This window comes from Gobio gobio (genome assembly GCF_949357685.1).
Source record: "Gobio gobio genome assembly, chromosome: 17".
Lineage (NCBI taxonomy): Eukaryota > Metazoa > Chordata > Actinopteri > Cypriniformes > Gobionidae > Gobio > Gobio gobio.
Genome location: NC_137110.1, coordinates 24,628,587 through 24,651,610, shown reverse-complemented (window position 1 = coordinate 24,651,610; position 23,024 = coordinate 24,628,587). Strand labels below are relative to the sequence as shown.

Here is a 23,024-nt window from a genome sequence, read left to right as displayed (position 1 = left end):
AAATTTTTATATGATGGATTTCTGTTGAAAATAAAATACGATAGATAAGCTATGTCCAAAATTACATTGGTAGAGTATGCTAAGAAGAACTTCTTTAGGTATGGGCTGTAAATTACATTCCAGGACATACCGCATCTGCCATTTTGGCATTATCCTTTGACCTGTGTTCTTTGATCTGTGACATATTTAAAACAGCCACAAAAACTAATTTACTTGGCTGTTGTTAAAGTACAGTAACCACAAGGAACAGCTTTCTTCGTACCTATAGCGCTTGCACTTGAAAATAGTCACTAACATTCTGTTCTTTTAGTTTTTTACATTTCGAATTTCGTGGCACTTCAGCTCCCATTGCATAAGGGGATAGTAAAGTGTCCACTGGCTTCACATTTCAGAATCTCTGGTTATTGTTCGCCTACTGTATCATGAATACTGTATATTCTGAAATACTAATAATTTAACATAAGTTTTTGCATACTACATACTAGGGAAATGTGCATATTTGGAAGCAGGGGATGGTCAGTCATGCGTTTTTGCTGAAGTCTATTTTCAAGCTTAGAGCTGAGTGCTCTGTGTCGGTGCATATTCTGAGATGATTTGTTGCCTTGACATTTCCAGTATAAACCGGCACGAGACACTCTGACTGTCAGACGTCTGGCTCTCCGTGGGTTTTTGTTCACTAGGCCAATAGGAAGTGATGAGGAAGCTGCTACAACAGCCCAAACTTCCTGTTCCATCCACACCCCTGGGACGACAGGCCTCCGCTCGCTCTCCCAAATAATCCCCAAAGCTGTCAGTCAAAGTCACGGACAGACCTGTTGCCTTAATTTATGTGTGTGAGTGTGAGAGCGAGAGAGTTTTTGTGCATATTTGTTCTACACTGTTATTTTAGTCTAATTTAGATACTAGTAGTTTTTAAAAAATTGCTTCGAATTAGTTTTCATTTTAATTTTAGTTAAAAGATTTTTGTAATGTTGTTTATTTTTTATCATTATTCTTATTATTTTTTAAGTATGTCTATAGTTTAAATAATTTTTATTTTAGTACATGAAGTTAAACCAATTGAAAATAAGATATGTTGCTTTGGCAACTAGCTGAAATGTATATATTAATCACTTAAGTTAACTTTTAAGTGGATTTAGTTAACTATAAAAACTCTATTCAATACATTGCCATTTGAGTGTATACAAAACTCCCCTAAATTTGTAGTCATAACAATGACTCTGGCAAATGTGATGGTGTGGGCTCATGTGAACATCGGTTTTTATAATTTAGTTCGCCATATGTTTTCTCAGCGCTCGAAACAAAGAGAGAACATGCACGCATGCACATTTGCATGGAATTTGACCATTGCACGCTGCACGCCATTCTAGCCCTACTGTGACCTTCTGAGGAATCTACTGGAGAGCTGGGGCTCTGCGGGGGGAACAGCAGAATAGGACAACATTAAACGGAGACTGCAGAGACCTCTCGCACAACCCAGGGCCAGAGCAAGCTGCATTTTAGGAGATCCCCTGCTTTCAGTCCCGAGGAGAGTCAAAAGAGGTTGTGTGTGTGTGGTAGCATGTCTCACAAGTTCTCTTACTGAGCTGACTTTGTGCCAGGACCAGAACCCTTGCCAAATACTCTCCAATGAGGGTCTGTTCACAGCTGCTTGCTGAGAGAGAGAGAGAGAGAGAGATAGAGAGAGAGATAGAGAGAGAGAGAGAGAGAGTAGAGAGTCCCCTTTATCTGCTCAATAACACTATGCAACAGATATAAATACACCTCAGCCATGTAATAATGTCCTCTTTGTCTGGACAAATACTTTTTGTCCAACTCTACAAATTTATCGCTGGGCTGCGAGTTTTGGTGATGATGCATCAAAATGTTTCATTTATAATTGCAACAATGACTTTTGGGTCAATGACATTCTATTTTTTTTTAGAATTGTTACAGACATTGTTATTTATTATTTTATCCAAACATTACAACATTACAAATGGAATTCATGCATACACACCGCTTGAATAAACCTATTGAATGAATTAACTTTATGTTTTTAATTTAATTAAAAGTATTGATATTTTTGGGTGGGCATTAGGTCAACTGTATCACTGTCCTGATATTTTAAACAAAAAATGTTTTGTTTAGTCTGATTTAATAATTATTTCTTAGAAAAAACAGTGAAGCGGCTTTTGAAAATAGTGTGAAATAAACAAAACAGGAACTGACACCATAGAGAGGACCCGTGAAGACCCTCATAACTGTCATGGTAAAAAAATAAAATAATAATCTGTTAATTTCTCCTAATTTTAGTTCAGGTAGCAAAATATGTGGTGTAACTCTCCATAAAAATTTTTTTGTCCTTTTTAAAAACATTGATTTAAAATGTGTACAAACATGTATTCAAGGTGGAAGGACATATTTTTATTAATGAATAATAATTATGAATAAACGTTTTTAATTCAAGTTATTTAAAGCTTGATAGTAGAGCTGCACGATTAATTTTTAAAGGATTGCAATCTCGATTTAAACACCCACACAATCTTATTTCTTAATGACAATAGCCTGACGTCGTCATACTCAATTCAGTCAGAAAATGAGTCTGATACTGCTCCGTTGGGCTGTGATTATGGGGCGTGTTTCAACCGAACCAGGAAAGATCTCAATTGGATAGACCTACAACCAATCAGAGCAACGGAGCGACGCATAACGTTAGTTGTCAAATGTCAACAGAACTCAACTGCACTGTGTTGCCATGTCCGCGGGTTGAAGCGACCCCAATTATGTGATATACAGACCCAGGAATGCGAATTTTAGCAGGCATCCCTGCCAAAATAACACATATTTTACCCCTCAAATGCCTTTTTCCCCCGGAGAACCCCCCTGGAAAGCTGTTAGGCTTGTTTTTAGCTAGTTTTGCAGAATGTTAGCAATTGGGCGGGTTTTGTTGTAAAGACTTGGCAACCCTGTCTGCACGCACGCTGGAATAAGTTAGAAGAAAAAGATGAGTGTAAACGATCTTTGCCGGTGTTGTAAAATAAGGATACACAGAGTACTTACCAACACCATCATTTCTGAGAGAAATAGTAAAGGTGAGCGCATATAGGAACAAGTTCTCCGTTTAGGATTAGAACAAATTCAACCCAAGCGCCTTTGATGACGTGGATGATTACGTTACTGTTTATCATCTGTCCATCATCGTCTAAAGCCCGCCCTGACAATTTCATTGGTCCGAACAGAATCTGTTCGGGCATAATTTCTTCTCTACCGATCAAGTCCAGACCGAACTGCCCGTGTAAAAATGTTGTGGGCGGGGCTAAGTTCGGCTGGCATCCAGGCTAAAATGACAATGATTCCGCTATGTCTATTAAACTTTTGCATTAGTAGCATATGATCACAGCGGAACAATCAAATTTGTAAAAATACAAACATTTTACCAATTATATTGTTACACCAGTAGGTGGCAACAAGTGACTGTTAAAAATGTATTTGTCTTTGAATCATTCTAGAGATCTGTTTAATAAAACGCTGATTCATCCAGTAGTGAAACAGTGAAGTCTTTGAGTCATTGAATAATTCAATAGATAAATGTTTTAATTAATTAAATATTTTAAAATATTTTAAAATGGACTGCACTTAACATTTTGTCAGAACCTAATAAATTACATTTTGTTTAGTTTAGTTGTCTTTTCAGAATCGTGGGAAAATCGTGATCTCTATTTTAAACACAATTTTTTTCACTCCAAAAATGAAAATTCTGTCATTAATGACTTCCCCTCATGTCGTTGGACACCCGCCGTTCATCTTCGGAACACAAATGAAGATATTTTAGTTGATATCCACTTAGACTTAGAAAGGCCTCCATTGGCACAATGCACTGTACACTCTCAAGACCCATAAAAGGCACTAAAGACGAAGTCTTTACAAAAGTCCATCTCACTACAGTGAAGCGACGAGAATAGTTTGAATGACTGGTCATGACTGAGAATGACCGATTTAAAAAAACAGCATCATGAAGCAGCGAGTCGAATCATGACTCGGATCGCGTGTCAAACTGCTGAAATACGTTGGCATTTCTCAATGTCAAGGAAGGATCCTCGGAAGCCAGAATTCCGAGGATGCTACGTCATCGACATCCGTCGAAGGACTGTTCCAATGTCGAGGATCCTCGGAATTTCAACCAAGGTCTGAGTCTTTCGTTCGAAAAATATGCCATATACAGGAAAGGATGCATACGAGTAGCCTTCGCGCTCTTAGCGCTCTCAAATCACCCACAATCCTATACGCGCCGCTTTGCTATCTTGTTAAAAAAATACAAAATATCGGACGTTGGCGGAGTCGGAGCGTTAACGGGGCAATATGCTTTCAAGTGTAAGTATTTACGTTACCAAACATTTGTTATAACCGTAGTAAATATAAGTAAAGTTTAACGTTTAAATGCCAGTACAAATTACTACCGTATTGATATAATACAAATTACGTTATTGATGGCTAACGGACCTTTTCACTGATGTAATGACGCAATTACGTGCACTTGCTAGCCTGTTTCATTTACGTGTTCTCCGAATGCTAAAGAGGAGCCTCGCCTAGCCTCTGAAGGAAGTGACTTGGAAGGACCAGTCCTGCAGAGGAAGTACGTGACTTTGGCGATCCAAACGGCTGAATCGACTTGCTGATTCATAACGCTTCGAAGCTTTGTGATGCTGTTTTTGAAATCGGTCAACACACCGGGAAACTGCTTTGCGCGGTCTTTTGCTGTTATTTTTGTTGGCAAATGGGAATTTGCGTGCTTCATCATGGTTTCACCGATATCTATGGTTTCACCACGGGGTTTGCAGCTTTTCGATGACGTTCACGTTGGGTAATTACGTCACTTCAAAACTTTCCCATGGCAATACAATAGGGGGAAATGGCGGCTCTTGTGTGAAGTAAACGGAAATTTTTCAACTTTCTGCTAATATATATGACTTTTTTGCAACGAAAATGCGGGTATTATGAAATCATGCTAGCCCCGCATATTTTGCACGCAGAAATAGTCAATTTACGCGGCGAAAGTGCGGCGTATTTGAAAAAAATGCGGCCCCCGCATAAATATGCGGACTTTGGCTGATTATGCATTAAATCATACGATCGCATAATCGCGTTTTTCTGGAGGGACTGTTTGCTGAGTTTTGTTGGTGGCCATGATGTTGTGGCCCTCCTCCCCATGGGGTTCAGGAAAAGTTTGATTTTTCCAGCTCGCTCCGTTAGTGGTGAAGGAGTTGCTCTGGGCAGATCCAATAGTTTTAAACTTCAACAAGAGTACTCGCCATCAAGGAAGTTAACACTTGTCAATGGAGAGTGGCCAGACTCTCTGTACAAATGAAATGTACGAGAGTCTGGTAGGATTTTTGGGAAAAAAAATTGGTATAAAAGTTTTTTGAAACCAACATGAAGAATATGACACATTTTAAACTATAAAGGATTTTCATTTTCTTTATTTTGCACATTCTTTTTCATTTACACTTTTTATCGTTTGCTTTGTGAATATTCACAAGAACTTGTGTTAAACATTACTGCATGATTCATGTAAGTCATAAAACGAATCTGTCCTGACTTTACACACTTGTAATTCAATCTTGGGCTTGCTCTCCATTGATGTTCAAGTAAAAATAGACAGTAATTGCTGCATTGGATGTTTGAACTGGCTCAGGCCTTGAAAAAACAGCCCATCCTTTAAAAGCTGAGAATGTCCAGTGGCCAGAAACGTTTTTTGAACCTACACAGACCCAGAAACAATCACATTAATAAACATTTCCTGTTCGTCAATGACTTTAATGGCACAACAAAAAGGTAAAACATGCCTTTCAAGAGCTGCCTCTGTGTGCCGTATTGGCAAAATTCCTTCCTTATAATGTCTGTGTTTTCCTTTTTAATAAAACAATGTGTGTTGTGTAAGACTGTGCAGAGACCCAAAGTAGACATTCCCTCTGTGTTTATGTAGACGTTGTACCCAGATTCCTTCCTTTGTTAATGTTGGAGTCTTTTTTGAAAGTGCTTTCAGACTCAAAACAACTGCAACTGACATTGAGGGAGCAGCAGTGACTCCAGGTAAATGGGCGGCTCTGCAAAGAGGGGGTTGAATGGGATTGGTCAGTAGACTCGGGGCTCCGCCCACACCTCACAGCTCCAGGAGGCTCAAGAACACTGGGCCTTTTTATTCAACTCATAACAACAGAGGGAAAAAAGCACTGGCATTCACTCCCTGCTTTGTGTTTGAGAGACCTGCAGAGCGATGAAAATTTGTGTGTGTGTTTTTAATGAATATATATGAATGTGTTTTGTTTGTGTGAGGCACAGATGAGTCTTTGTGGAGGGGTCAGTGCAGTGAGGGGGCTGCTTCGATCATTGGGAATGCGGAACAGTGGAGACAGAGGGGCTGGCTGATGGGATTTTGGAGGAGGGAGTGGAGCAGGACTTGTCCAGCATGAGCAAACAAGCTCATAAATAGTTTGGTTGACAGGCTAAAGAGGGTGGGGGGGGGGAGTAGGCAGTTGTGTATTGGGCAGATTGTGTTGGTGTGGCATGACTAGTATTGCAGTAGATTAAGCAGTACAACCTTAGTCCAGCCTAAGTCTTTTTATTCTTTAAGGACTCTGGTTGTGAGTTTGTTTGTGTCAGATAACTTTAAATTGAGAATCATCAATAATAATAATGGCATGTTTGTACATGTTTGTACCCTTTAAGCACACCCCTGTTGCCATTTAAAGTCACAACATGTTTTTTGGGGGGAAAATTCTAGTTTATTGTAAACAACATTTTTAAAGAATAATTTTATAATGATTAACTTGAAGTGACAACCATCAGTTAATATTTAACATCTGTTTATGAAGTATTTACATAGATGTTCAATGTGGATGAGCTTAAAGGGAGCACACTGAGCTTAATTGGAACAGCTAAAAACTTTTTTATTAATAAATATTATGAAATAAAATTTAAAAGGACAATTTTGCTAAATGAATAATCTAGATCATGTATTAAGTTCATACATATTTTAACATGATCAGCTATTATTGAAAATATCGATGAAATTATACTATTTCTTATTTATGTCACATTGAAGCTGTGATTTTCATAGTAGTGCACCCTTTAAGCTCATCTTACAATAATATGAAGTCTTTAAAAATTACAGCAGTATAAAACCACAGAACATCAATAAACTGTAAAGTTATAATATAATGGATTTAAAAGTACCAGTAATGCCTGTGAAGTGATATATACGTGTAGCACACAATCTTATACAGCTAGTAAGCTAACAATGTTCTGTAGCTAGCACCTGCGCTATGTTGCTAAAACTATCTTTTGGATCGGAGTGTAATTTTTTTTCCCACATCCAGGTTCCAGGTTATAATATGCAAAAGTCTAAACATTAATTAACACTTAATTTTTTCAGTAAGAAGTTATACAATCCAAAATAAAGGCTTAAACATCTAAAAAAAAAAATGCAGTTTTCAGACAGCTTTTAAAATGTCAGCCAGACAGTGTGAACACATGAATACCCATATCTCAGTGTGCAATGGTCTGATTAGCTTGAAATTACAGGAGGTATATAGTAACAAACACATAAATAGGTTTTCGAGGTTTCAAGGGGGTTACGTTTTTGTCTGCGTTGTGCGCATGCGTTGTAGAATGAGTGGCACAGAACTAGTAAAGTGGTTATCCGTTCAGCCATGTGTGCTTCATGTTCATGCAACTAACTGAACTACTTCAACATAACAGTACTATATATCAGTGCCGTATTGGTTATATAATATTGGCTATTTCATTGTGCGTGCTTATTTACTCCTTCATCTTTACATGTAGATTACTTTTGCTATCTTCAAACACTCAATAAACTCAAGTTAAAGTCATGATTAAATGGAAGTAACCAAAGATCTTTTATCGGTTATCGAGGATGTTACTCCATGTTGTAGACCACAAATCAGTTTTATTACGGTTACAAACAAACATTTTGGAAGGAGAAGTCTAAATATAAATGGAATCGGTATGTAAAATGCCTATTATTAAAGATGAATCTAGAAACAGCGAGTGCTCTTTGCCATCGTGGCTATTTATCTGCAGTAAAAGGGCAAATGACAGTCTAACTTGGCTCACAAAATCATTCAGGCTCGGAGTACCACCCTATGTACACGGAGACATATCATAAATTATAGGACAGTTGCTGACTGCTAAAAAGAGCTTCTCCCTAATCTTGCCTCAGCACTGAAGAGCAACGGATCGTGTGTGCTCCACTGACTTCACTCCTTGTTGTCGAAAGTCACTCTTCATTTGCATAAAGTTGAACAAATCTCAGTTTTGTTGTGCCGTTGGACATGTCCCATCCGGTTGCCAACGGTCCCTGATGCTCGTGTCACCGGAAATCGCCAGCTCTCCATTGACATGAATGGGATCGTTTTGCTTTGTCGCTGCTAGTGTGAATGCAGCTTTAGTTGGGGCAAAATACTAAAGTTATTTGTTATATTAGGGCAAATTAATGTACTGTAGTATGTTAGTTAACTTAGGCCGTGTGTCCACCAAAGTGTTTTTAGCTGGCTGAAAACGCTAGGCACTCTGCTGAAATACGGTCATTCTGTTAGAGTATTGCATTATAAAATTTTTACTGGTATTTCTATTGACTACTTTTTGGTATTATGGAAAACCCTATTTGAAATCGGATACATTTTAATTAGAATGATTGAGATGTACACTGAAATTAAGCATTTACTTAGATTAAATGCTTCTGCTAATCCACTATGGGGGCTATGCCGATAATCTCAAAATACTACATTTGTTTTGATTATCACAAATTTATAGTTGCTTTATCTTGTGCAGCATAGCAACAATGACAACAGATTTCAAATAGTAGGTCACAAGATGTATGATCTACCATATCAGTACAGTCAGCACTAGGAAGCCTCGCACACACTCACTCATTTGGCCTGCTTAAATCCACCATACGATGCAATTAGTGGAACAAATTAGTGACTGCTTTGAGAGAGCTGGCCATGAAGAAAATCTTAGAGGCTAGCGTCTCTTGATTGCTCCACCACCCCCAACTCAGATGCCAACTTTTCCCATCTCTCACTCTGATATAATTTAAGGGCGTTGAAGCGTGACAGATTGAGCTTTTCATTGGTTTGGCCCTGTTGGCGGCCGTTGCCGGCTTTGACCTCAAGTCAGGGGATTTGCTCAAGCACAGATCAAGTTCACTACAGAGCCTTTCCAGAGAGACTTAATATATTAATATATTGGATTTGTTTTAACAATGGTCTAAACTGGTACTATGCAATTGAGATGGTTCAGAATCAATTCCATGTGCATTGTGTCGATGCAAACTTGCGTGTGGTCACCAGAGCATGTGCGAGGGATCTGAACACATAAAAACAAAAGGTATACTTTGTAGTTCTTGTGTTATTGTGTAATTTAAATGACAGAAAGATGCTTTGAATAGTCACAATTATCATGTAATAATGTCCAATCAGTTTTACAATGTTACTGGCCATTCACACAAAATGCTTTTTCGCGGTTAAAAACGTGAAACGTAGGAAGAAAAAGCAAGCACTAATGTGTTTTTTAAAAGTTGAACTTATTTTAAATTGAGCGCTGCATTTTTAGAACACAGTGTCATGCCCGAGATGAAAAACGCAAGCGATATGCATCAGTCTAGCACTTGTTTATATTGAAAAACAATGGAAAAGTAGCATAGTGGAATGGAAAAACGCATTCTATATGAACCGGCCCTTACTAGAACATTTTACTGAAAATCAAGGAGGGGTTTAACAATGGGCAAATAGTGCTGCCATAGCAAAAACTGTGGTAAAAAGAGAGCACGAGAATGCTTAGCTTATCAACTCCTAGCCTAGGAACTCGTCTACACATGAGATATTTGATTAGATTTGACTAAATCACGTTACATCCACAACTAGATAATGTGTTGCTTTGTGCTGTGCATATTGAATGTGTACTATTCCTGTTGAACTTCACTCCTGGAGTATGGTTCATAAGGCAGGCGTAAGTGAGATGTTTAACTGTCTGTGTGACCCAGCATATTGGAGCAGTTGGTCAGTAATGCCAGGTACATTTAAACCCTACTCTGATCCTTATTAACCCGCATTTTAAGTGCTGACAAACTCTTTATGTCCAGCTGTCCACCCGAAATGCTAGCCACAGGTGGCGGTCACGCGTCTCTTGCTAGAGCCAGTTGGTTTGATGCATAAATTTGATTCCTTATTGTATAATTTGTGTACTATTTGAATGAAATCACCCAGCTCTGTTTATTATAAGGGTCAGATTCCTGAAGCATTTAGTTGATGCCTGCAACAGCGAGTGTATTGAATGAGGGAGTGTGTTAATCTTTGCACTTCAACGAGTCCATGGTCAAGAACTCGAGAGTACAGTTAGCTACAATTACTTTTTTGTTCTTGGCATGTACGCTCTTAACCACAGTGACGAAAAGACGGGTAATGTAGCCGTCTGCAGCAAATTTCCTGAGAGCTTTACCTCTTACTTTATTGAGCTAAATATTGAACTAAATAGGTAATCTAATATATACAGTCATGTGTTGGCTGTTACATTCATAAAATCCTTTGGCTGGGGCTGCTTCATTTTTCTTTTTGATTTGAGTTGATTCATATGATCAGCATTCCACAAATTTTAAATACACACAACTTGCTTCATTTTAAGTTGGGTATCCGTGAAAGTAATGTTATTTTACAGCTTAAATTCATCATAAAAAGAAATGTCACCCTATATATATTTTTAAATGCATGTTATAGATCTTATTGTGAAAGATTCATCCATGTTTCATTTTTATTTTTTTCTCGTAATGTTTAATAAAAAAATGGCTAGGTGAAAACAGCAGACTTCTCTTTGGTGACGTATGCCAGACTTTTCTGTCACCACATTTTTATAAGAAACAATATCGAGTCTATAAAACACGAAAGCACAACAAATATATCGATGAGAATACTCATTTAAACAGCATACACCCCGAGACATTTGACTGCACATCACATTTTTCACAATGTTGATTCTTCTTGCAATCGTAATGCAATGGACTGTGGCCTACATAAAACCTTTAAATAAAAGGTTTACTGAGATGTTTACACAGTCATATACAATAAAAGAGCCTGCACAGCGACAGGAAAAAAAAAATATTGCAAAAAACCTGCCTACCTTACCAGAGCATGTGGGCAAAGCAAAGCGGAGCTTCACTCATGAACTGTTCACCGGTAAAATGACGTGCGCTCAAATCCCGCTCTGACATGATATTTCTCTGTACTGTAGCCTACTATACTTGTAGCCATTAAAACACGTAGTTAGTTTCAGTTTAAATATTATAATGTTATTTTTTAATTTCATTTACGTTGAAAAGTGAACAGGACACAAGATGCATAATATGTCAGAAGACATGGGGGTCAGAAATGATTTTGAACACTTCATTAAGTTTTGTTTTGTAGAAAGCATTTCTTTAAAGTGAATTTCGTTTTGTATAAATTGTATCTTAATTTGAATCATTGTTTTATCAACCAAATTGCCTGGATTTAATAAATAATAAGCAAATAGCCTATAACAGACAATGACATGGAGGCAGCGGCACCGCGTGAACAACGGCTTAAATGAACAACTACTAGAAAAAAGAACAAACACTTTAGTCAGGGGCAGCCCTAACTATTTATTTCAGATAGACCTATATTTGATCCAGCATGTCACAAAGGGAGTTCTGGGTTGAGCGCGTGGCACAGAGCGGAATGAGCTTTAGAAATGAACGGAATCTTCAGAAAGGCGCTCTCCAATGGAGGAAATATTACCGCTCTTTTTATGCACACACCGCAACGGTCACAATATGACCTCATGTATGTTTTAAAAACATAATTCAACATATAAATAATACTTTTTAATGGGCCACTTAAAATGTTTATTACAAATAAATGACTAAATTCTAAAAATGAATAAATGTAAATGAACATAAATTTGCATTGCATTTGCTATCCTTTGAAACCAGGGGGTGCTGCAACACCCCCACTTCCCGCGCCCCTGCGCGCCCGAGTAGTCGATGGCTTTCGACTAGTGGTTGAAGTAGTCGACTACCTGACTACCCGACTAGTCTATGCAAGCCCTAGTCCCAGCCCTACATTTTTTTTTCTTCTTTTTTTTTTTGATAACCAGTTACATTTGGATGTATGTCACAATATGAATAAAAAACTGTCGCTATTGCAAGCCAGATGTTGCTTCATTGACCACTCTCACTGATTGAACAGTTCATCAAAAGAACCATTGAGAAGATTTATTTGCTTGTCATGCCGACAGAACTGTTTGTCCTGTGTATTTGTGTATTATCTGTCATTTTATCACATTCTATTAATTCAGTATGTTTTTTTTTTTTTATGTGGGCCTGTAGAGCTGAAGATTCAGCAGCGATTCAACATTAAACGCTGTAATTCATTCATGTAACTGCCATGCATTTACTTAAAGTTAATGATTTACAACGTTTCTTATCATTTGGTGTCACGGTTTGGCTGGAATCTTTGCAACATAGCAAAAGCTGCTACCTGCTTGGTGTGTGAAAAAGAGATGCCTCCTGCTGAGATCTCAACATGCCCCAACACAGTCAGCACTCAAACGCATGATCACATGGATTCTGTACACAGAGACTAAATGAAAAAGCATATTATTGTTAGTTTGGATTCAGCAGTTGCCAATGTAGTCTGACAAGTTGGCTTGGTGAATACAAGAAAGATTCCCCAGACTGTGAACATCTGCTGCTCCGTAATCCCAGCCACTGTTGACCCATAAACCCGCCCGACTGACACTACAACTGTAACAGGGAAACTCCTACTTACTGGATAGCGTCTATGCGCTTAGAGGGTTCAGCTGGCACTGCATTGTGACGCATGGAAAATATGCTTAGGGTGGTATTTCCTTGTTGCAGTCTACACCACCGAGTTGATCCTTAGCTTAGTTTTGTTATGCTGTACTTCTAATGTGCTTTTAGTTTAGGGTGCTTGAGAAAGCTGCGGAAAAGAGACTTAATCCAATTATTGTTGAAGTATGTGAACTGACAGTCTGTAGGATTCACTCCCAAGCATAAGACACACCTCACACGTGGGAACGTCAAAGATGCGTTCAGGCCAGCAGTGCTGTTTCATTGTTTTATAGCAGTGTGAGTGATTGTACACCAAAGGCCATCAGTTGACCGTTCGCAGAGACCCGCCCCCTTTAGTTACTGTTGCTATGTCCGACAAGCCATGGTGCTCTCACACCACACACATTCTCACGTAGAGAAAATCGTGGAGCAAAGAGGACACTGGCAACACGCCGACAGACAGGACGGAGCTTTTGATTACTTTTGATATGAAACAAAGTCTCAACTTTCAAATGTAAACAACAAAAATAGCGTTTTGTTGCTCTTTAATGCGACGTGATAGCTGTAGCGCCTCAATTAAAGCTGCTCGTGAACCGATCATCTCTTCCTTCTAGTTCATTGATAAGCATCAAATTAACATGAATGAACACTAAAAGAAATGTTGTTTCAACAGAAAGACGTGAGTACACACTGTTTTTCAAGTTCAGGTCCACCAACGTTAATCTACTAACTCTCCCGACTGCTTTGTCTGACAAAACGGCAGATTCGGCGATGTGATTGATCTGATCGCCTGTCAATCAAACTCTTAGCGAAGGGTGAATTGGCAGCCGTTTTTGCTTCTTTGTGGTTTATAAATGTTTTTGCAACGCAGAAGTAAGCTACTTTTTCTGATTCATCAGCTGCTATAGGTAAATAACTCTAAGAATAATATTCTATTCGTGATCATCGATAATCGTCCCGGTGTGCACAAGCCTTTACACTACCATTCAGAAGAGTGAAATATTAACATTTATAACTTTTTTTGTATTTTAATATTTTAAAATGTAAATGTCACATGATCCTTCAGATGTAGAATAATCCTTTTTAATTATACATTTCTTATTATTTTCACAGATTTTTTCAGGATTGTTTAAATAGAGAATGTTGGAACAGATATCTTGTAACATTGTAAATGCTGTTGCATCCTTGCTTAATGCATCTACTTCAATGGGAAAAGTCACAGCTGATTGTATTTCATTAATATATATATATCAGGGCTGGGTAAAAATATAGATTTTTCGAATTAAAATCTTCCATTGAACACCCCCGATATCAATTCCACACCATGGTAGAAGAAATCATATTTTACCCAAGCTGTGAAGAAAATACAGCCTGATTCCAAAAATGAATGACCATTATGAGCCAGTTCTCTCAAAGAATAGTTTTAAAATAATAACCTTTTTTTTTTTACACTGCCCTGTAAAATTTATACAGGGAGTGCAGAATTATTAGGCACGTTGATTTTCTGATCATATTTTTTTTCCAGGCACATTTGACCAATTCCAAACCACAGTAATCCTAATAACTACTATTTATTTAGTATTTAATAATGTATAAGTGATATATAATTGTTCATGAAGGCTGGAAATGAAAATCACCTTATATTCAGGTGTGCAGAATTATTAGGCATGTTTTCTTTTACAGATAAATTGAGCCAAAAAAGAGATTTAACTCAGACTGAAAAGTCAAAAATTATTAAATGCCCATGAGAAGGATGCAATACTAATGCAATACTAGACATTGCAGTTAAGGCATGACCATTGGACAGTGAAATGCTCGTTGGGTCAGCAGGGTCAGACAAAAACAGGTGGTGAAGAAAAGACACCTATTAACTGCAAAAGAATTAAGAATTAAGGTGAAGAATTAAGGGTGAAACCATCAGGAACCCTTTAGTCTCCAGCGCCACCATTTTCCAAAGCTGCAACCTACCTGGAGTCTCCAGAAGTGCAAGGTGTCAGGATCTCAGAGACTTCAGTTAGGAAAAGAATCCTAAAGAATGACCCCCACTAGATAAGAATCATAAGCTGAAGTGTTGTAAAATACATGAAGAAGGTTTTTTTTATAGGCTTTATGGACAGATTGACAGGTTGAGAGTGACTCTTGAAGGACCAGCACCACATCCTCTAGTACCACTGTTTGAAGAATTCATCTTCCAGAATCTGGCAGTACGTTTTGGGAGTTCATTTTTAGTCCATCTCTGCAAAACGGACTTCAGGGTGGACTAAAATGAACTCCCAAAACGTACTGCCAGATTCTGGAAGATGAATTCTTCAAACAGTGGTACTAGAGGATGTGGTGCTGGTCCTTCAAGAGTCACTCTCAACCTATAAAACCTATAAAGCCTATAAAAAAGCAGGCTTCATGTATTTTACAACACTTCAGCTTGTGATTCTTATTTAGTGGGGGTCATTTTTTAGGATTCTTTACCTAACTGAAGTCTCTGAGATCCTGACACCTTGCACTTCTGGAGACTCCAGGTAGGTTGCAGCTTTGGAAAATGGTGGCGCTGGAGACTAAAGGGTTCCTGATGGTTTCACCCTTAATTCTTCACCTTAATTCTTAATTCTTTTGCGGTTAATAGGTGTCTTTTCTCCGCCACATGTTTTTGTCTGACCCTGCAGACCCAACGAGCATTTCACTGTCCAATGGTCACGCCTTAACTGCAATGTCTAGTATTGCATTAGTATTGCATCCTTCTCATGGGCATTTAATAATTTTTGACTTTTCAGTCTGAGTTAAATCTCTTTTTTGGCTCAATTTATCTGTAAAAGAAAACATGCCTAATAATTCTGCACACCTGAATATAAGGTGTTTTTCATTTCCAGCCTTCATGAACAATTAAATATCACTTATACATTATTAAATACTAAATTAATAGTAGTTATTAGGATTACTGTGGTTTGGAATTGGTCAAATGTGCCTGGAAAAAAAATATGATCAGAAAATCAACGTGCCTAATAATTCTGCACTCCCTGTAGCATTGGTAGATAGAAAATAGGTTTCTTTCATATGCATGTAAGATTATAAATTACATTTTGTAACCGAAATATACCCAAATGAAGTTGAGAATTGATCCTAAATCTGAATCAAATTGAGTGTATGAATCAGAATAAAATCTGGAAATTTGTATAATACCCAGCCCAAATGTATTTAATTAAATTCATTACATTTATAAATAACAGTGGTATTATTAATTTTGCTTCTTCAGATCAAATAAATGCTATTAAAAACTTTTTTTCAGGCCAGTCAAGCTGATATGCATTCTAACACAATGTTTCATTCAAAAAAAGCAGCTTCTTTTTTTTTTTATGAAAGGCGGTACTTCCAATCCATTCACAACTTCCATATCAGGCATTATGATTTCTTCTTAATTTCTCTTTGAGTGGTCGGTCTCCTCCTCTTTGCACTGACTCTGTTTTGCATGTTGATGCTGGTTTTGGCAGAGCTCAGAGGAAGCCATTTGGAAGGTGCTTACCTGCCCTGCTTGGCACAGAGAGTACATTCTTTACTTAAGAAACTGTATTAAAGGCAGAAAGAATCAGTCAAGTTTAGAATGTACCAAAGAACTCAAGGGTAACAATCTGGCCAGCCCAATTCAGGCTGTTTTTATGGTCTTCAAAAATACATTTCACATTACAAACAGCTGTCTGCTGTATAATTTTCCCAGAAAGTCACAGGCTCGAATGGCAAAACCCAAGCGCAATGTGTTCTGGGTACATAGTAATTAGTCCTTCATTTTGTAATGACAAACCCCGAGTCTCTTTACATGGAAAACCCTTTTCCCTTTAAGTAGGTTTAACCGCCTCTGTGCTCTGAAATGTCCTCGGATGTTCTCCTGGCCTTTCACAGCTATACATTTACATCAGACAGTCCAGCTGATCTCAGAGACTGAATGTGTTGTGGCCTTGTGTCTGGTTTAGGCCTGGCTGCATGCTGTGGAGAATTACTCAGATAGCCCACAGATATTTACCACTGACACCCATTAGCCTCAAATATCCAGCGACTTCATAGCAGACACAGCTGCTTTTCCACAGAAACATTTTACCCCTCACAACCCTATAAAAAAAAGAGAAAAGATTCTAAGTCAATTGTTTGAAATGAACTATAACATTGTACTATAAAAGTTATACTTGATGTGATTAGTGCTTGATTTTAGCCATCCAAGTTTTAGGTAGGAAGTTTTTTTTGGTGCATTTTATGTGTCCTTTCTGAAATGTTACTAATGCATAATATTCCGCTATTCAGAACAATAATAATGAATATTATTTTAACAAATTATTATAATTGGGTCAGTGTGAATGGATAACGGTGAATTTATTTATTTATTTTCAAAAATTTAGTATTTAAAATATTTTTAAATCCTACTTTTGTGCAAAATATATTAACATGGCTTTAATGGAAGTCATACATTTTAGTGTATGATTCTAAGTTTGAACAATTCTAGTGTGAATAATGTGTTTTGAGTGGGGAACTCCTTTAAATCGATTATTGTAATAATTTGTTAATCCGTAAATCTGTCATTATTGTGACATACTATAATATTTTATTATTATTAATATTAACAAAAGTATTAATTTAATTTCTTGTTTTTCCTCTTTTTCTTGTAGTCAAAAGCGGATGGGCAAACTCTTTTCTCTGAGGTGTTCAGACGGATCAATCTCATTGAGAACGATTATTTTGGTCTGGAGTTCCAGAACCTGCAGATGAACTGGGTAAGTGGCCACTTGACAAGCAGTCCCCATGCTCACACAAAGACGGGATTGTGAACGGCCTGCTCCTCTGAAAAACCGGCTAAGCTCTTAAAAGACGAGGAGTTGTATTATGTTATTTGTGCTGCCTTTCTCTGGGCCCCAGAGGTTTGCTGTTCCCTTTAAACCTGCCTGATACAGACACTCAAACTTAAAGAACACAAGCTTTATATTTTATAACATGCCTACAAATGGGCGTCATTAAGAGAATACATTTATAGAGAATTACTATACACTGGAAGACTTTACTGTTGATTAAACAGTTCTGTGTGCCGTGCCAGACAAAATGTGATATATTTAATGGATTATGTGATCCAGGCTGAGGTAGAAACAAAACGTTAAAGCATATCATTTTTCCATCTTAAAATACTTACCCTTGCTTAATAAGGAGAGAAAATAAGTAATCATCAGTAGGTTGCTTGAAATACTGGCTTAGCTAATGTTGTGAATTAAGGCCCCGATATACTTCAAGAAAAAGCAAAGAACAAACTAATGTGATAACATTTCGAACAAAATCAGTCCAAAACTAAGTTCGTTTGGAGTTTGTTTTGGGAGTTTGAAACAGTTTGCCAAAGTGAACCGGCTGGTAAACACCTTCACACTAACATTGGTCCATGGGGATCACGTAATTGGTAGATGTGTGCTGAGGCTACGCCTTCTTTTTTTCATGTGGAAATCTCATCTGGTGTTTCATTTCTTCTGTTTAATCCGTCGAGGTCAGACAGCGAGTATGGAGTCAAAATAACGCTGCATAGATTTGCAAAAGAATAAAGTATTGCAAAAGAAAAATAAAGTATTGAAAGAAGAAAACTTACAATTTTGCAAAAGAAAAAAAAAGTATTGAGAGAAAATAAGGAATTGCAAAAGAAAAAGAAAGTATTGAGAGTTTTTTTTTTTCCTTTTTCTCTCTGCTAAAAAAGTTTTTTTCACTATAAAATAACACTATAAAAGTGTGCACACTGAGACTGAGAGAAATAAACAGCAGATGCTGGCTATTTTCAGACAGTTTGCGTCAGCCAGTAGTCCACGGCTAATAATAAACACCACTTTAAAATGATCTCTAACTTAAGCAAATGCTTTTAATAGACATTTAGTCGTAACAAAACAAAACTGTGCCCGTTTTTTAATTCTAGTAAAAGTGTGAAGGGGAAACCGTATCGCAAACTCACACTTGACTGAAACGCAGAATAAAAGTTGGTTTGCAAATGAAACCACTTTATTTTCCTTTTGCAATACTTTATTTTTGTTTGCAAAACGTTTTATCTCTCAATACTTTATTTTTCTTTTGCAATACTTTATTCTTTTGCAAATCTATGCGGCGTTATTTTGACTCCATAAGAGAGTAAAAACATAAACATACTGGAGAGCCGCTTTATGGTAGAAAATAAAGTGACACTGTTTTTCATGTTTAATATGGTAAAGCTGCTTGATTTTAAGCAATCCATTATACAAAGTTCTATTAATAAATAACTGTGACGTGAATTTACTGAAGTGCTGAATTGACCGTTCGCAAAGACCCGCCCCCTTTAGTTACTGTTGCTATGTCCGACAAGCCGCGCTCTCACAATCTTAACATCATCATTGATCTTAACACATCGCTGAGCAAACAGGATACTGACAACGCACTGACAGACAGGACAGAGCAGGTAACTTTTAATATGAAATAAAGACTCAACTCTTTAAATAAATAAATACCATTTTGTGTGTGATGACAGGTCGCTGTAACGCCTCAGTTAAAGCTGCTCGTGAACCAATCATCTTTTCCGTCTAGTTCATTTATAGTATCAAATAAACATGAATGAACTTCAGAAGGAATGTTGTTTCAACCGCGGAAAGACGTCAGTACACACCGTTTTTCAAGTTCAAGTCCACCAACGTTAATCTACAAACTCTCTTGACTGCTTTGTCGGACAAAAATGGCGAATTCGGTGAATGGCGGATTACGATTGGTCAGATCGCCTGTCAATCAAACTCCCGGCGAAGGGTGAATTGCAGAGCTTGTGCAAACAATATCCACGTTGCTATGATCAGATGCTTTTCTTATGTTGGCTGTTTTCTCATTTTTGCTGTGTGCTTATTTTGTTATTGAGAGGAAAGCGTGCATATCAAATTTAAATATTCATTCTGAGCATGTCACTCAATCGGGGCGTTTAGGGATGGAACTCTCTTTTTGTTTGGTCAATGACAGATGAGAGGAGTGTCCAGGAAGCCAGTTTGAAAACTAATAATTTTTTTTATTCTGTTGCAAGCCCCGGAATGTATTACATACTGAACATATTCATAATTTGCTGGCAAATTATTTGTGGTTGTAAGTTTTACAAGGTAATTGTGAGTGATTTTATAAGTCAGTGAAAGGCTTTCTTTTAATAATGAATAAGCTTAAAGGAATTGTCCACCCAAAAATGTAATATTCTGTAATTTACTCACCTTCATGCCCTTCCAAACCTGTTAAACTTTCTTTTTTTCTGTGGAACACAAAAGAAGATATTTTGAAGAATGTTGGTAACTAAACAGGTTTGGCTCCAATTGACTTCTATTGTATGAACAATAAAATACAATGGACGTCAAAGGGAACTGAAACGTTTTAGTTACCAACATTCTTCAAAATATCTTTAGTATTCAGCAGGAGAAAGAAATGTTTGGAATCATATGAGAGAGTGAGTTTTTGGGAACACTAATCCTTTAAGTGTTTGTTTGTTTGTTTTTTTGGCTGATTTCTTTTGGAATGGTTCATTGCTTGGAACTGTTTATTAAAATAAATATTTTTTTAAATCGCTATGAAGAAAATAAATGGGTAAAAATACAGAGACTATTGTAAAAGGTCTGTTGTTGATGCTGTGTAAATCCTCTAGCATAGCAGTTTAATTATCACCATAAATCATCTTTTTCGTCTTGGTTTCTTTAATTTTTGACGCAATAAAAAAAATGTCAACAAACTTTTCATAAGTCATTTTGATATAAACAATGGAGAGAGTCTGTTGGCCATCTGTTTTTGAGTTTGCCAAGCTAGCTTATTTGGAGAGGGTCGAATCAGGTGTGGAATGTGTGTATGGGGTTGTTGTGATGATTCCACAAAAGTTGAGAGGTCAGCGGAGTAGAAGGAGCTGGAGGTGGAGTGAGAAAAGGTACATTCTTGCCACAATCAACTCCAGATGTGCTGTGAGGAGCAGGGTGTCTACAAACTCTACAGACACATACAATTAAAAACCGATCATCCACGTGTATGCAAGACCCCAAAACAGGCAAGCACAGAGGTTTGAATTAAAAGAGTGCATATCCTGGGGCATTTGAATATAAGCCGATAATAACTTTCCAAAAATCCCTGAAATATGTTTTTGGTGTGGTCACCATCATCTGTGGCCTTTATGACCATGATGTTCTTCAGTTTTAGCGCTTGCTTCAAAGACCAAAAACAGATGTAGTTTGAAAGAGTGAGAGATTATTTGTATTATTTATTGCTTATAGTTTATAAGGTGGTTAAAAGCTGAAATGCCAGTCTTATTACTTTGGACTGTTTTATTTCTTCAGGTTTGGCTGGAGCCCACCAAGCTCATAATGAAACAAGTTAGACGTAAGTACACTTTCTTTTTTGTGTTGTGTTTAGAGATCAGTGGATCTTGAGGTCTTTGAACCTGTGTGTTTGTACTTATTATCCACAGGGCCGATGAACACGCTCTTTCGGCTGTCAGTGAAGTTCTTTCCTCCAGATCCTGGTCAGCTTCAGGAGGAGTTTACTAGGTAGGATGTTTAGAAATCACCATCCATGTTTTATATACTGACATGGAGAACAATGCTTGTAATTATCTGCTTTTTCTACAGGTACTTGTTTTCTCTGCAAATCAAGAGGGATCTGATAGATGGTCGACTGAACTGTACGGAAAACACTGCCGCCCTGCTTGCCTCTCATTTGGTGCAATGTATGTGATTTGAGATCAGTTAGTTCAGTGACCCAAGTCCTCCATAGTGTTTTAAATCTGTTCTTTTACACTAATTCTGTTGTGTCTCTGCTTTGTAATGTTGGTCATTGACATGATCATTTTTTCACAGATCTGTTCATTTATTCAAAAATGCATTACAAATGTAATGAATACATTCAGTGACTTGAATATGTGTTTATGAATAGGGGTGAATAAAGTAAAAAATGACACCATTCAGAAACATACAGGGGGAAAACGTAAAACAGAAATGATGTTATAGAGATTGGGGTCAGTAGTCTGCAAGGTCTTTTGAAATGTCAAATAATTTGACATTTTTATACATTGCTTGGTTATTTTCAGGTAGTAAAATGTCTTATGGTACAACCCCCCCCCCCCACCCCCACACACACACATTTTTTTTATTTACGTTCCAAAGTTTGGGCTTTGTAAGATGTTTTTGAAAAGTCTCTTATGCTCACCAAGGCTGCATTTATTTGCTAAAAAAAATACAATAATATTGGAAAATATTAGTTTAAGGTCAGATTTATATATTTTAAAATGTTATTTAATCCTATGTAAATTATTCCAGTCTTCAGTAGCTATGTTTACATGGACATGGTTATTACATGAATGCTAAATAAGGTGATTGGGTTGATATGCGCGTTTATGTCACAAGCTTCAAATCAGAATTGATTTTTTTTTTTACATGCACACACTGCATGAATATACAGAGTTTCCCGCTGTTTGCGCATATTAACCATTCTTCTACATTTCTTCTTTTCTTTGTTTTAAAGAGCAGACTTGAGGACAGATTTCCTACCTGTTTGCGCCAACACAAACCCTATTTTGGTGTTAAACTACTGTCAGGATTTACTAAAGATACACAGTGAAAAATTTGTGCTGAAAAGGCGTGGACAGTTATTTTTGCTGCTAACCTTATTAGCATTTGTTTGAGTTTCCCTTTCAGATGCAAAATTTATGGGAGGAGAGTATTTAAATGAATCATGCAAGGTGATTTATTAAGGTTTGCGCTCGTCAATTTACTGGTATTTGAGCCATTATTTAACGTAAAAAAAGCCCGTCTTAAACCAGACACTAATTGGTAGATTGCGTTGGTCATTATGGAAATGATCCGGCTGCGTCTGTTCTTTCATTTGCGCAGAACTTTCCACTCCCATCTGCGCTTTTTTGGAATTGCGTTCTCATGCTAATTTGCCCTGTTTAGTAAATCTGGGCCTTAATATTTATCTATTTTGGGTCCTAATAAGGAGACGACGAGCACATGAACCATTGTGCCGTGCTGCTTATATTTATTAAGCAGTAAAAATGCCCATTCCCGTGCCCAAAACAAGGCGTTTGTGGATGAGAGTCCAAAACAAGGACTGTCCTGCTCCACTTCACAGAAGATCAGTGGAAGGAAAATTTTGAATGACACGGCAGTCATTTATAACACTT

At 37.4% G+C, this 23,024-nt stretch overlaps 1 protein-coding gene across 5 annotated transcripts in view; it reads left to right on the top strand.

Moving 5' to 3' along the window:
* Positions 1-23,024, top strand: part of farp2 (FERM, RhoGEF and pleckstrin domain protein 2) — a gene marked incomplete at its 3' end in the record, with an annotated part of 67,733 nt that overhangs the window by 10,339 nt on the left and 34,370 nt on the right. For all 5 annotated transcript variants that reach the window (XR_013818327.1, XM_079841156.1, XM_079841154.1 and 2 more), the window contains exons 3-6: positions 17,512-17,616; positions 21,181-21,223; positions 21,312-21,390; positions 21,472-21,569. Coding sequence is in view for 4 of the 5 variants with exons in the window: in XM_079841156.1 (XP_079697282.1) it covers positions 17,512-17,616; positions 21,181-21,223; positions 21,312-21,390; positions 21,472-21,569 (325 nt within the window). The remainder of the gene's footprint in view (positions 1-17,511; positions 17,617-21,180; positions 21,224-21,311; positions 21,391-21,471; positions 21,570-23,024) is intronic.